Genomic DNA, 16,128 nt, shown 5'->3' with positions numbered 1-16,128 from the left:
ACAGAACTTCAGAGTATAATGTAATCCACTTGTTTATCTTTGCTTCCATTTTCTTGGCCAGTGGTGTTTCTTTCTTGAAGATAACTTTAGCTTTATACACCCACAAGAGGCAAATCGATAGAAATATGGTCTGGATAAGACAAGGTGTAACTTTGTACATTGACACCATATATTTGAATACTAACAATAGTACCTAAGCCACAATTTTGAATAAAGAACAAACTGCAAACTACTAGAACTCAAAATCTTTTCTTCTTGACAATGCCCTGGCAAGGAACTCTTACCTGCACAGAGCACCAAGCGAAGGCAACTCAGAAAATGTTTGTTTTCAACTTGTCCCTTGAAAATCTCTACATACCCATCCTGGAATTTCCCATGTCGCCATTACTTTTTTTTTTTTTTTACATTGTTCTAACCATTCAAGGGTCCTGCACACTTCAACTCCTTTAATCTTTATTTCACTTCCCATATCACAAATTTTCTTGACTTTTGGCCTGTCTTTACTTTTTCTTCTTCCTCTGGGGAATCAATCTGTTCCATATAATTAGGATCTTAGCTCAATAAGAACTGTATTACTTCACAGTCTTCTACATTTGTTTCCTTTTGTAGAAAAGAGGACCACCAAGTGGTGCGCAGGACCCTATTGTATGCTTGCTGGTCATGCTGAGCAGTTTGAGATGTGGGGGTTAAGGCCCTGTAGATCTGGGGACTACCCAGACCATTCTGGAAGTGTTCAAAGACTCCAGAGTTGCACTTAACAATGCTCATGAAACCATATAGTGTCAGATGGGTATTGAGTTGAGGTTAAGTACATCTAAAACATATACCTCAACCCACATCCTTTCTCTCTGGACTCTAAAAAAAATTTTTTTAATGAAAAAGACAAAGAGTCTGAACTCTGTAGAGATTGGGGTTGTCTTCTTTTTTTATGAATAGCATACCTTCATTCCAGCCTGAGAATCATGACTCACTTCAAATTTCAGTATTAGGGACCAGTCCCCATACCATGTAGAACAAATAGGGTATAGCCTGAATTTGCCTTCATATATATTAAGACCAGAATATTTATACCAAGCAGGCAGATTTTTACCTGCCTTTACCTCCTTAGGAGCTCCCTGTACCAATAACACTTGTAATTAATTCAGTAATCATTTGGGTTGGGTCACATTTAGTCAAGCTCAGGAGTTACTCCTAGCTCTGTGCTCAGTTTTTTCTCCTAATAGTTCTGTGGGACCATGTAATGCTGGGGGTTAAAACAAGCCTCCTGCATGTAAAGCTTGTTCTTTGTCCATTGAAACAACTCATCTTAAATGTTCTGTCATTACTAGCTCACAAAAAACCCCAAAGACTTACATGTAATGAAAATTTGAATTTGCAAGTATAACTTAGAAAGTAAAATGAATTTTTAAAATATATTAATCAGCATGAAGAAAAAAGCAATTGATTTCATAATTATGGGTTTTTAAGAATATTTTATAAATCCTACTCCTATGTTTATGTGTAATTATTTTTAAAATAAATTCCTCCATAATAAATAATAATTGTTTTTATTTTTATTCCTGTAATAAATTATTCTAGCTGACCAGTTGGTGGAGCAATTACATTTCATAGCTATTAATGGCTATTTTGCTTAGGTACTAATAAGTTAATTAGAATAAGGAAAAGATGACTTGTAAGAGTAAAAAAAAATGGCAAACTTTCAATAGTGAAAACCCAGCCCATTGCTGTTAGCCTGTAATCAAGTTAAAGTGCGAAGTCCACTCAGGACAGCTAGGTCGGTGGTCTACTCTTAGCTTATTTCAATGAGGGAAGGCCCATCCTATCAAAGTCAGTTACAGGTTGATATTACAGGTTAGTTACAGTTACAGTAAAGAATGGAGGAAGGTTAGCTTTGGTGCTCCAAATCTTGGTAGCAAGATATTAATGCATTTATACTTTTTAGTGTCAGACCAGATGCTATTTTATAAAACCATCCAATTCAGACTTCATTGTAATTATTAGTCTCTGGCTTAAGCAGACATCTTACAGAAACTGTCTGAAAAAGCAATTTGCCCAATTCAGATTTCTTTTAAAAGAATGGGTAGTTGAACATTTGCTGATCCAATGTTTAAGCCCTCTAAATACATTGTTTAGAAAATGCAACTCTAACTTTTGATTAATTAAAATTAAAATGTAGGTATCAATATAGGTATAATTATGTGAGGGAAAAATCTTTTGCATCAACAAAGTTTATAAGGAAATGTAAAATTATAGCAACAACTATATTTGCATAGTCAGACACAGAGTAGGTTTTTCATATACCTTTTTTCATTAGGTTTTAAACTATTTTAATACAAAAAGTAAGAAATCAGTGCCAGTAGGCTTAAGGAATATATATAAATATGAACAAAATAGACCTATCCTATAGCTATATAAATACAAGCTTGTTGCAGAAATGAAGCAGCAGAGAACAGAGCATGGTGTATAGCTGTTGGTTAAAATTAAGGTCAAGCATACATGTGTCAATAAAGTTGGAGGAAAAGGAGACTGACCAATGCAAATTTGGGTATATGGCAAGTTTTATTTTTCAAAATCCAAGTTTCTGGCAGACATTTTTTAAAGTCAACACTTACCATAGGTTAAGTACCTATGATGTTCCAAGCACTATTGCAGACAACATGGCTTTTTCATTCTATTATAAAAATGATCAAAAACAGCAAAATTGAAAAATGCCATAGTAAACAGTCACTTAACCACCACTGAGATTTACCATTACCACTCTATTATGTTTCTTTAACACATATTTAATCATATATGGGGCCACACCTTGCTACAGTGGCTACATCTGGCTCTGTATTTGGGTTTATTTGTGTAGTGCTTAGGGAACTACGAGATGCCAGGGATCTAATTCAGCATGCTAAAAAAAATCTTAATCGCTATACTATCTCTTCAGGCCAGAATTTTTATTTCTAAACTAGACTACTAACACTTTCTTGCTATAATTTCCATAGAATAAATCTTAACTGTACATGCATTGGTTTTTATCAGATGCAATTCTTTAGGGTTTTTTTTTTGGGGGGGGGCACTCCCATTGATGCTCAGGGGATACTCCTAGCTATGCACTCAGAAATCGCTCCTGGCTTGGTGGGGACCATATGGGATGCCAGGGGATTGAACCAGTCTGGCCTAGGCTAGCGCTTGAAGGCAGACACTTTACCTATAGCACCAGCGCTCTGGCCCCTCATATGCAATTTTTATGTAACCAAACACCTATCAATATTATCTCGGGCCTTTTCTTTAATGTTTTTAAAAATAGTTTCACGAGGCCAGAGATTTAGCATAGTGGCAGGACGATTGCCTTGCATGCGGCCGACCCAGGACTGCCAGTGTTTCATTCGATTCCCGCATCACATATGGTCCCTCAAGCTGCCAACAGCGATTTCTAAGCACAGAACAAGGGATAATCTTTGAGCACCGCTGGGTGTGACCCAAAACAAAACAAGTTTCAGGAAGGTATTTTGGTAAGAGCACAGAGAAACACTTTCAGACACAACTACTGCAATAGATTGACCTCTGGGATAGGAGAAAATTTTCCCAGCTTCCACTTCCACTCTCCAGACTAATAGCTAGTTTAAGGTCTCCTAGACACAGAATCCACTTAGTCCTTATGTAAGCTAGTCGGTATTTGTGTTGCGTGAGCATCTAAAACTGAGAAACCATGTGGCTTTATAAGATAATTATTCCACAAAAGCTTTGTTCCAACTGCTTTTTTAATTTTTTTCCAAATGCTTTATTATCCCAACATGCTTTTCTCACTTAGTGGTCTAATAAAAAATTTTTGTCCCTTTCAGAGATAATACAGTGGGAAAAGAGTGCTTGCCTTGCATGCAACAGACCCCAGTTTGATCCCCAGCACCCAAAATTGCCCACTGAGCACTACCAAGAATAATCCTGGGCACAGAGCCAAAAGCAAATCCTAAGCATAGCTAGGTATGGCCCCGATATTTTTAAGAGGGTAGAAAAAATAAAAGAAGTGACTTTTTCTTCTAGATCTAGTGTTAGATGCAGGGCTCTAGGATAAAGATAGAGCAGAGCAGAATGCCTGTTGCCTTCACTCTTGGTCTATGTGTATACTCCTGGTGTGTGTGTGTGTGTGTGTGTGTGTGTGTGTGTAGGGGTAGTGGTATCAGAGGAAAATTTATCTTCAGTGATGCACACTGATATTTATATTTCTCTTTTCCTGTATGTATTTAACTAATCTCTTTGTAGATACGGAAACTAAAATTCACAGAGATTTAGGCATAAGAATTAGGGTTAGAGGGGCCTGAGAAATAATGGTAGGGTAGAGGTGCTTACCTTATACACAATTGACTTAGTTTGGTCCCCAACAACCCATATGGTTCACCTAGCCCTGACAGGAGTGATCACTGAACAGTGCAGAACCAGCAGTCAGCTCTGAGGCACCATAGGGTATGACCTCAAAACAAAAAACCAAAATAAACAACAAGTAAAGTCAAAGGTGAGTGACCATGGTGCTTATGGTAGAACATAGATAAATCAGAATAAAAATTTCCAAATGTTATTTAAGTAATTTCACAGTCAAATGTATAAAAATCTTGTATGCTTGCCAATAGATATAAATAATACATTACAAAGAGTAAAACTGAGTGCCTTGAATATATTAAATTTGCATTTTGTTTTTTTTTTGAGGGCTATAAATTGTAATCTGATTAATTTGGAAGATCTTCCTTCTGTAAGAAAGACCATCTGTATCGAGGAAAATATATTACATGTTCTCTTTCTCCCAAATGACCATCAAGAACTCAAAGAAATAGAGCTAGCTTTTAAATTTTTGATCAGGACTCCACTTAAAATGTTCTTTTTGGTGTGTTTGTGGGTGGAAGGGGGATCTGACATGCTCCGACATGCTCCGACATGCTCCGACATGGTCCAGCCACTGCCTGCTTGTTCATAAAAAAGGGACAATTTCATCTAAGATAAGTTAAGAAAGTTTAGGGTAAGTATAAATCTGTTAATACAAATTAAATCGCAATTCAATAAATAACAAAACATTTTTGGAAAGATTTTACTTAAAAAAGAAACACAACAGACTGGGCAGGTAGCAGCAAAGATTTTAATAACACAAATCTTTGCTTTGAAAAGAGATTCTACTCCAAAACTTTAAAAACCTTCAGTAAAGTCCTTTTTTTTTTTTTTTTTTTTTTTTTTTGGTTTTTGGTTTTTGGGCCACACTTGGCGGTGCTCAGGGGATACTCCTGGCTGTCTGCTCAGAAATAGCTCCTGGCAGGCACGGGGGACCATATGGGACACCAGGATTCAAACCAACCACCTTAGGTCCTGTATCGGCTGCTTGCAAGGCAAACGCCACTGTGCTATCTCTCCGGGCCCAAGTATAGTCCTTTTTAACCAGAACCAATATAGATCATTTGTTCTATACCATGCTTTCAAAGTTGCAAAATCAAAAAACATCCCCCCCCCCCAATAACACACAGCCCATAAAGAAAACTTCTGTATTGGGTAAATTCTATTAAGTGGAGTAAATCCTATTTTTACTGAGCCAAGAGATCTTCATACTCTAATCCTAGAACTAAAATGTTAAGCCCACTTCCTGTTTTTCTATCAATACTGAATATGGTAATGGTGGTATCTTTAACTCTCAGGTTGCACAGCCTTATCTAAGTACTTTCAAGAAAAATCTCCAGAGAAATGATCTCCTTGTTTTTCCAAACATGTATTTCCAACAGGTCCCCCCAAACCTGCATTTCCAGACTCTGTCTACTCATTTTCAAGGCAGTATAGCCAGTTGGGCTGTTTCCTTGGACAGGCCCAAGTAAGGTTTGATTTCTGACTACACATAGAGTAACTCAGCCCCACCAAAAGTAAGCTCTGAGTAAGTACCACCAAGTATGGCCCTCAAACCAATAAATAAACTCTTCATGCAACCTATGGCTAACTTCGGCTATTGCCTGCCCTCTAATAGGGCAGTGAGCCAGGAAGAAAACTGTTCCTTCCAGAATTTTTGGGTACTTCCCAACTCTAGAGTTGCCTGAAACTCTTCAATTAGAGGTTAAGTTCTTGACTTTGATTTTTTTTCAAAGGTAATTCCACTGGTGAAGTTAATAACAGCTCCAACTCAGTGTGAAGATGTTTATCAGAATTCCTCAGGGGAGAAGGTTGTGACTGGGTAAAGTAACAACCTTGAAGTGTATCCCTCCAGGAAAGCAGAGGAGGAATAAAGAAACTTCCTCAATGATAAGGCTGAGAATAACTTTGGGTCCTACCCTTTTCATTGACTAGCCTTAAGTGATAAAATCTATTATTCCAAATTTTACCTACTTTTTTGATAAATACAATCCAAAGTTATTCTAACTACTACAATCCAAAGCTACACCAAATTGTGTGCTTGCCCAATTTTCCTCTATCTTAACCAAACACAGGAACTAAATCACTTTACATAGCACAAGAAGACGAGCCAAAGCAATCTGCAAATTGGGCAACTTTGTCCCAGCTCTATGTAATCATCAGGACTTCAAGAGAAACTTTATTCTTGTTCTCCCTCTCAAATGAACACACCCAGATTTTTTTTTTTTGGTAGGCTTGCGAGTTTTGATTTTGCAATCCATTTTGAGAACAAGCAAAATATAGTAACACTCCATTTGTTTTGTGTTTTCTCTTAGTAGTGTTTCCTCCTCATAATAAGATGCATTGAATAGACTTTAAAGTAGGAAAATATAGGAGGTTCCTTTCCTTATACAAACACACCTATACACAAAAACAAGCTTACAATTATATGACTGTGAATTGGTAGCCATGTCACCCTATTTTTAACATAGAATAAAGAATTTGATTTATTTACCTGAACCACTAAGCAAAGCATTTGGCAAAAGTTGAAACTAGACTCTTGTTTCAGATATTCTATTTTATTCTTGTTTACTGAGTTGTACTGTGGAGACCCACTATAATTTCTATTTATGAAGTCGTTGTAAAAGTATCTAAAGTAAGCTGGTATATTTTTTCCAAGAGACAATGTGCTGTTCTTGCTAACTATACTTGTCACTGAATTCAAGTACAGGGTTTTTATAAAGTCTTTGTGCTATTATTAAACTTTTAACTTCAAAAACATATGAGGTAGACATGATAGTAAACTGTAAATGGAATTGAAAGGCAAATTCAATTTTCTTCTGAAGTTATTGTGAACTTCAATTCTGCTGACCATATTTCATTTGTCACAGGATCTGAAATGAGTACATATTGTGTGCAATTGTGTAATGTAGTTGTCCTAAACTTTAATACATTTACTTTTGAGTACCATTTACAGATTGTTTCTCTACCACGCACAAACTGAGTTATTAAAGTTTAAAGGTGCACAAGACCCTTATGAAGACCCTGTTTATATCTCAAGTAGAGAGCACAGGAATTCTGTCTAGATTACCTCTTTGTGCTGCCAGCTTGTTCCTTATTTCATGTGAGCTACACTATCAAGAGAACTACATGTTCCTTTTCCATGAAAAGAACAAATTCTTAAGTCTAGTATTCAGTGAAGAACTGGTGCTAAAATGCATGACTTCATTTCTAAAGTACTTTTTAGCTTAGAATGTGCAGATAATGTCAAATTCTAACATAGAGAGATTAGTTCTGCACAAAAGGCTCAGAAGACAACCAAGATCATTTTCTCAGGAAATGAGAAAGATACAAGCCATTCATCAACTACCAACTTAAAGTCTACTATTTATTCAGGCTCCTTGCAAGCACCTGCCATGTTTCCTAAACACCCTGAATTCACCAGGATATAGCCCTCCTTTGAATTCCTAATACATCTTTAAATTGAGCCTAAGGCATGTGGTGGAATGTTGATTGGGAAGGAAAACCAAATCTGGGAGATAAAGCAAGAAGATTGAAACATTTCTCATACGGGATACCCTAGAAAATAAATTCAGGAAATTCATCATGAAGAAAAGATCAGGGGTTTCATTTTAAACATGCTGATTTTGAATTGATGATAGAAGACCCAATCTATGAAATCTGTATGGGTTATAAATTCTGGAAAAATAAGGAAAAATGCGAGAACAGAAATCTCGGTGAAATGATGAGCAAAGTGCATTTTAATTTGTAAATACAGGCTTTCAAGGTCCTGACTGTGGTCTAAGCTCGAATGACATGCCAAAATCCTGTTAAAGTGATGGGTAGGGCTGTTGAGAGACTGTCCTCAGAAGCAACTTCAGCCTTTTCATTTCTAAGTCTTTCACAGTTATGCTGGTTCTAGAGACAAAGGTCAGCAAACTACAGCCTGTAGGCTAAGTCAGCCAGTCACCTGTTTTTTGAATAGCCTATTAGCCAAGATGCTTTTATTTTTTTGAACAGTTGAAAGAAAACAAAAGAATAATGTTCATCACCACATGAAAATTACATAAAATTCAAATTTTAGTGACATAAAATTCCTTGGGAACACAGCAACATTTATTCACTGACATTTATGGTTACTTTCATGCTACAATACTTAATAACTATTTGTAATAAACTGTGTGTCTCCTACCCATAATAAAATTCTGTGCAAGGGGAATTTTTTTGCTGATCCTATCTTGACTTTAAATCTTACAAACATCTGAGAATAGATTTGACCTCATTCTGATACATTTCCATATGTCCATCCATTTATGTAAACCTACATGCATATTCATATCTGTCCATAAAGCTAATGAACCCAAACACCACAATACTTTTTTTTGTTTCGTTTTGTGTCTTGGAAGAGCACAGCAGTTGAGACCCTTGCCTTGAACCTGGATGACTGGGTTCCCTGACATCTTATATTGTCTCTTGAATACTACCAAGAGTGATCCCTAAGTACAGAGTTAGGAGTAAGCCTTGAGCAACACTAGGTGTGGCAAAATAATTTTTTTTTGGTTTGACTGTTTCATTTGTGACTATCTACAATGGTGAACACTTGGTAATATTCTATGTTATTAAATATATTAAATACTAATATTCTTAGGTAGAAAAATACTATATAGTCATTAAAATAACATAGTGGATACTTAAATACAATAAAATATTAATTTTGTAGTGGCCAAAGTGATAATATAGTGGGTAGGGCTTTTGTTCACATATAGCTAATCCAGGTTTTGTATCCCAGTATTCCATATTGTCCCCTGAGAAATGTTACTAGTGATTCCTGAGTCCAGAGCCAGGAGTAGCCCTTGAACATTTTCGGGTGTGACCCCAAAGTGAAAAATACATATTAGTTATATAAAATAGAAAATTCTAACTAGGGCCCGGAGAGATAGCACAGCGGCGTTTGCCTTGCAAGCAGCCGATCCAGGACCAAAGGTGGTTGGTTCGAATCCCGGTGTCCCATATGGTCCCCCGTGCCTGCCAGGAGCTATTTCTGAGCAGACAACCAGGAGTAACCCCTGAGCACCGCCGGGTATGGCCCCAAAACCAAAATAAATAAATAAAATAAAAGTGTTTAAATAAAATAAAAAATAGAAAATTCTAACTAGCCTGCATGTACAATATTATCATAAATTTGTTTAAGAATTATAAAGGACATGGGCCAAAGATATATTAAGGTGGGCAAGGTGCTTGTCTTGCACACAGCATCTTGGATCACCACTGGTATCCTGTATAATCCCATTAGCACCAGCAGTTGATTCATGAATGCAGAGTCAGGAGTAAAACCTGAGTACTAAAACAATAAAAAGTTTTTATATTTTATATATGTATATTTCTACATAGACAGAAGTGTATGTTTCTGTTTTTTCCAAGATTAAAGATACATATATTAAAATGTCAAATACCTTAATACAAAAAATGTAAATGATTCAAATAAATGACAATCATAAATCAACATGACTATGAAAGTCAAGAATAAATAACAAATACCTAGATGCACAATAGAAAATCCTTAGCACTTATTCCAGAACAGACACTTTTCATTTTTATTGACATTGATTCTTCTATTTAGTGTAATGATCAGAGAGTAGTGCAAGAAAAACACATTAGGAGATTCAAAAGCTTCTTTCATTGTATTTCTTTATTTTTAGTTAAAATATTTTCTTATTTGAGGGAATGGAAGCAATTGTTCAAATAGTAGGGGACTTGCCTTGTACATGACTAATTCAGCTTTAATTATAAATACCTGAGTACCTCCCATCTCCACCCTGAGCCTTGCCACAGGTAATCTTGAAGGACAAAGCCAGATGTAATCCCTGAGCACTGCTAGGTATGCCTCTTTTATTTTAATCAAAATAAATACAATAAAAAATATTCTTATTGAAATATCGGGTTTTATGCATACAACATTCAAATACTACAACCTCCTATAAGTCACCCTGTTTGAAAGTTTAAAAAAATTATTAATTTCAATTTCTACCCACCTTTCTTTAGTATAACTATTACTTTGACTTAAATTTTTTGCCTTGTTTTCCCATCATAAAATGGGAATAATAGCAGATGAATACTCACCTTGCTACATGCTATTTGAAATTGCTAATGTGCACAAAGCTTTTTGTTTGTTTGTTTTGGTTTGGTTTTTGGCCACATCCGGTGACACTCAGGGGTTACTCCTGGCTATGTGCTCAGAAATTACTCCTGGCTTGGAGGACTATAAGGGATGTCAGGGGATCGAACTGCAGTCCGTTCTAGATTAGTGTGGGCAAGGCAGACACCTTACCACTTGCGCCACTGCTCCAGCCCCAAATAAAGCTTTTTTTTAAAGATGAAAAGTGTGAGACATTAATATTAGCCCTTCTCGTAGTGTGTTTAGTGTACAATGGTTAAACTGAAAGAAAAAGAAACAGAAACAAGAAATGAACTCTAATAAAAGGTTAGAATTCTCTATAAGTAGCACTTAGTTGATGATGTTGTTAAAGACCTATGAAGCTATTTTAGTATTTTACCAATTAAAATAAGTCTAAAAGCCTAAAAAAATTAAATGAGCTTCACTTAGAAGTGAATTTAATTTAATGATAAAATTTAATTGACCTGCTGGCTTTGAAAATTCTATTTATAAAATTTTTTTATGTTAATATCTTTAAACACCTTCAGTTCATAAGATTTTGTGCCATTTGTTGTATCATTCAATCCAGTCCAAATAAATACATCACCACTTCCCTATATTTTTCATAGAAAACTATTATTATAAAATGAATTATAAACCATTAAATGTTGCTTGATTTTTCAACTAAAGTATTTCCTCAACATTTATGAGATACTTCTCTGCATAATACAACCCCTTTTTTATGCAGGCTCTGATATTCTGTATTAAATTTTCCACAGTAATTTCTTATGTGTATATATTTCCTTTTTAACTGGAAGACATAAAGGATCTCCTTTACTTTCTTTAAAAATGCTAATAAAAATGTGGCTAATATAATAATCTTTGCCTATATTTTATACTATTTGATAGCACTTAAATATTTTTGTATATATTTTTTCACTGCTGTTATTTTTCTATTAAAATATGAATTATATATAATTGAGAGTCCAGTCGAGTCGCGGCGCGGAGCTGCGCGACGGCCGGGCCGAGGGGCGAAGCGAGCGTGTCCGTCCGTCGCGTGGCGCGGGCATGGCGGCGCTGGGCCGGCCCTTCGGCGGCCTCCCGTTGAGCGGCGCCTCGGAGTTCCTGCCGCCGCCCGCGGCCTTCGCGCCCGACGCCGCCGCCGCCCAGCCGGGCCCGAGAGCGGGGAGCCGCGGCGGCGCGAGCGGGGGCCCGGGCGGGGGCGCGGCGCGAGGACGCTTTACGCTTCACTGTAAAAAGAAGCACAAGCGAGAGGAAGAGGATGATGATTGTCCAGTAAGAAAGAAAAGATTAACTGAAGCAGGCCTCAGTGCTGGGCCTAATGACTGGGTTCTTTGTGCACCTCAACAGTTAGAGGGACATGGAGTAAATTTGTGTACTAGTGCCCTTTCTGGACCTGGCATGACAGATGTTATTTGCGAAGAAATGGATCAGACAACTGGAGAACCGCAATGTGAAGTTGCCCGGAGAAAGCTTCAGGAAATTGAGGACAGGATAATTGATGAAGATGAAGAAGTTGAAGCAGACAGAAATACTAACCATCTCCCCAGTCTTGTTCTTTCGGATACAATGAAAACTGGTTTGAAAAGGGAATTTGATGAAGTCTTTACAAAGAAAATGATAGAGTCCATGGCCATGCTGGATAGTGCTGAGTGGTTACTCCTGGCTCATTGCTCAGAAGACCAGACATTTCCAGGGGTTGAACCTGAGCTTCTTGTATGCAATGCTTGTGCTCATCCCATTGAGCTTATCTCACTGGCCCCTTGAGATACTTTTCTTTGGAGATGGGGAAATGGTCACAGGTCCCACACACAGTGGTGCTAGTGGTTCTAGGTTTGTGCTTAGAGACCATGTGTTACCAGGGATTGAACTGAGCTTAACTACATACAAAGCAAGTGCCTTAAAAAGTACTGTCTTGCTTAGCCCCCCCCCCCACCAGATACTAATGTGACTGTCCAGTGTTTCATTTCTAATGACTTACAATAAGTAATGAAGCTGGAGCGATAATACAGCGGATAGGGTATGCGTTTGCCTTGCACAAGGCCAACCCTGATTTGATCATCAGTATCCCTTATGGTTTCCTGAGTACTGCCAGGAATAATTCCTAAGTACAGAGCCAGGAGTAACCCCTGAGTATCACCAGGTATGGGCCTTCCCCACATTAGAATATGATATATTTTTTATTTCATTCATTTATATTTTTTTTGGGGCCACGCCCAGCTATGCTCAAAGGTTGCTCCTTGCTCTGCACGCAGGAATATATGGCAGTGCAAGAGTACTCTACAGGATACCGGGGATATCACCCAGGTCAACCAGGTGTAAGGCAAACGTCCTGTCCTACCTGCTGTACAGTAGCTCTGACTCTTAACAATTTTATATGGAAAGGAAGTGAACCACATTATTGGTTGGTAAGGACTGCTCCTGGGTCTGTGTGCCAGGGGTCAGCCACATGCAAGGCCAGCACCTTAATCCTTATACTGTCTTTCCAGCCTGGTACTGTCACTTCTTATCTTTAATTATTAAATGATAATTGAATTTTCAGGGTATTTTTATGTTCCAAAATATCTTCTCAAAATTTTTTATAAACATCTCTAATGCCTTAGGAGCCGTCCTTCCATGGAACTTGTGCTCTGGAAACCTCTCCCTGAACTTCTTTCTGATAAGCCAAAGCGGTCATCTAATGCTAAGAACTACCCAGGAGAGAACCAAACTAAGCATGCAACACCTGCAACTGCCTTCTCTCGGAGAACTGAACTGTTCTTGGAACCTCAGCATTTAGCAATGCCTGTTTACAATGGTTTGGAGGCAGCTGCTTGCACAGAAGAAGAAATGGAACTCTAATAGGTGTCTGTACTAAAGCTGTCCAAGTTGAGAAGGCTCATGTGTTCAGTCATGAATCCACTTGCATAGTAAGGGCCTTTAATGTTTTATGAAACGGGTGTCATAATATCTCTCCCTGTGTGGGCCTCTCATTCTGGGTAGCTATTTCTTGAGTTCAGTGATTTGCCAAGAAACTTGTCTCAAGGGAAAAGCAATTTTCTCGGGGATTTATTGAGGAAGTGTGAGATTTCAAACTGCAAAGGCAAGTATAGAAGTTCTACATGTAAGAATGATAGTCATCTGTCAGATTGTCTAAAACCATTCAGATACTTGACAAAGATGCATTGGGAAAGAAGTATGTTCCTGTTGTATACCTTATAGTTGGACTCACAGCTTTGTAGATATGACTTTGTTTATTTACCCTGGTGAATATATATACACACACAAATATATCTATACACATATATATACATATGTGCATATATGTACGTATGTGAGTATATATATATATGCACTCATATATGATTTGGGTGAAGAAGCCAAGGTAGTTGTTGTTTGGGCCTATCACTAAGAAATTGAACAGGCCCTGAGACTTGTGTATTTGTTGTCAATTTATTGTAGCTTAATTGATTAAATAGTAGCATTGTGGCTCACCTCATAGGAAAATACAAAAGAAAACTTTCCTTCAAGGCTTTACTTGCCTTGTGCTACTGTTGCTCCTTGGTTTCTCTTACATAATTGATAAGCCCAGTTATTCAGCAATGTTTACAACTTAATTAATTCTGAGTGCTAGTTTTGAAGAAAGCCTGACTAAGTTACTGGGAGAAGCATCTTGCTTCTTAGATAATCCCCAAGAAATGCTGTGTCTGCTAAGTCCTTGACAACTTCTGTATTTAAAAAGAAAAAGTTGTTGGGCTGGAGTGATAGTACAGCAGGTAGGGCACTTGCCTCACACACAATCGACTCAATTCAATCCTGTCATCCCACATGGTCCCCAAGCACTGCCAGGAGTAATCCCTGAGCATCACTGGGTGTGGTGTGTCTCCTCCCCAGACCCCCTCCCCAAAGAAAGCTGTTTCTGAAGTTAAGTTATAAGAAATGACTGAATAGTCAAGAGAATCGGTAAGTGACTAGCTAATTTGCCTACTTGGTACTTCAACCATGGTACAGATAGCCTAAAAATTAGTAGAAATTAGCTTCCTGATAGCAGGAAATCTTCATATTAAGATTTTAAACCAGGTTTAAGGTATAGGTAACCAAGTTTGAATCTTTTCCCCATAGGAAGATCTCTTCTGTGTGGCTAGCACTTGTAGTGCAAAGTACCCACTGTAATTTATGAAATGAATAAACTACTAGTGTAAGATTGGCTCTTTCATCACACTACAGAGACTACCCCAGTTCTTTGCATTTTATTTTCTGGCTTTATCCCCCTTTATAGGAACAGATATTTGTGTTTTTAAAACAAAATTGTTTATGTCAAGGGAGATGACTTTTTAGAAACCAGCTTCCAGGCATTTTTGAAATCCCTTTCATTTTTACAGATGGTATAGAAGTCACAGTCTGTTATTTGGACTGTTTCTTCTCTTGCCTGTTGTACCTGCTTTTTCTATTTCTTTCTGGATAGTCAGGAAAAGATTTAATGTTTAATATTTAAACAGTATTTAATATCTAAAGATAAAATTATTCACACTTCAAACCAGTATTGAAACCAGTTGGAAACCAGCTAATAGTTCCTTAATCTCAGATTTAGAGATGAATGTAAACTGTATTCTGTTGAAATGTGCAAGTGCTTGATTCATACCATTTAAAAATTCCTGCCTTTTAGTCATTGATTAATGGGACCAACTTAAAAAGTTTGTAGCCTTAAATCTTCATGCTGAAAGTTTTGAGTAGAATGCAAAAACATGAAGTGATTGCCTGGAATTTAGTCATAGTTCCAATATTTGGCTGGAAAGAGAGAACAGCCTTCCAAAGAAGGGCCCAAGAATACTTACTGACTGTCCAATATAGGAATTCTTGGGGGCAATTCTCTGATCAACAGTTTGTGCAATGAAAGAAGAAAACAATCTGCAAAAGAAAACTCCTATACTGTTGGTAAAATTAGGAAGTAAGGTCTGTTCATTAAAAACCAACAGCACTTGTTTCAGGCGTTAGATTATCTGCTATGACAATTTATTTCTGCAGGAAAATGGGTATTAAAAGTTCCTTTTAAAACTATCTGGCATCTGTTTGTACAAATTGTCTTCATCCTTGTGGTGCTTCCTAATCTGAGCCACAGTCCCCACGTCTTTTGCTTTGTTTTTCTTTTGGAGTGGGAAGCTTTTGCTTTTGCCTTAAGATTGTCCCTAGGAATTAACAGGTCTTCATTTTGTACAGCTTTTTAAAGTATGGATCAGCATTGACTTATGCTAATGTGTGAAGAAAAAAGTATCTAAAGCAGGTGAGCATTAATGAACAAACGTATATTTTCTGTGAGTTGAATAGAGTGTATGGTTTGGTGTTTTTAAAAAATTAATATGAAAAAGTTTGGTTTTCACAAATAAAGATTGGTATTTTTTAAAAAGCAGAAATAAAAATCTACTTGTTCTTGAAAAGATGCAAATGTAAGATTTAGAAAAATAGGGGTTAGAAATATAAGAAGAATGTTTATCAACAGGTTCATAGTTTTGGATTGGGAACTTAGTTGTTTTTAATAATGACAGCAATGACATAGTATTAGGAAAGTTTGGGAAGATGCTCTCAGTTTTACTTTAAAGTGAATTTCGTGTTTCTGTATTTCATTGTTTTCAATA

At 37.1% G+C, this 16,128-nt stretch overlaps 1 protein-coding gene across 2 annotated transcripts; it reads left to right on the top strand.

Annotated features, from left to right (window-relative positions):
- Positions 1 to 11,563: 11,563 nt before the first annotated feature.
- Positions 11,564 to 14,653, top strand: LOC125998776 (coiled-coil domain-containing protein 117-like). 2 transcript variants are annotated; one of them, XM_049766846.1, is made up of 3 exons: positions 11,564 to 11,791; positions 12,005 to 12,168; positions 13,120 to 14,653. In XM_049766846.1, the coding sequence occupies exons 1-3, from the start codon at positions 11,564 to 11,566 to the stop codon at positions 13,355 to 13,357; spliced, it is 630 nt and encodes a 209-aa protein (XP_049622803.1). In that variant the 3' UTR covers positions 13,358 to 14,653. The 2 variants fall into 2 exon arrangements, with proteins under 2 accessions (XP_049622803.1, XP_049622811.1); XM_049766854.1 differs by having other exon boundaries at positions 11,564 to 12,168.
- The last annotated feature ends 1,475 nt before the right edge of the window (positions 14,654 to 16,128 follow it).

This window comes from Suncus etruscus, chromosome 2, assembly GCF_024139225.1.
Source record: "Suncus etruscus isolate mSunEtr1 chromosome 2, mSunEtr1.pri.cur, whole genome shotgun sequence".
Lineage (NCBI taxonomy): Eukaryota > Metazoa > Chordata > Mammalia > Eulipotyphla > Soricidae > Suncus > Suncus etruscus.
The sequence above is the reverse complement of the archived record's forward strand: the minus strand, read 5'-3'. Positions and strand labels throughout refer to the sequence as shown.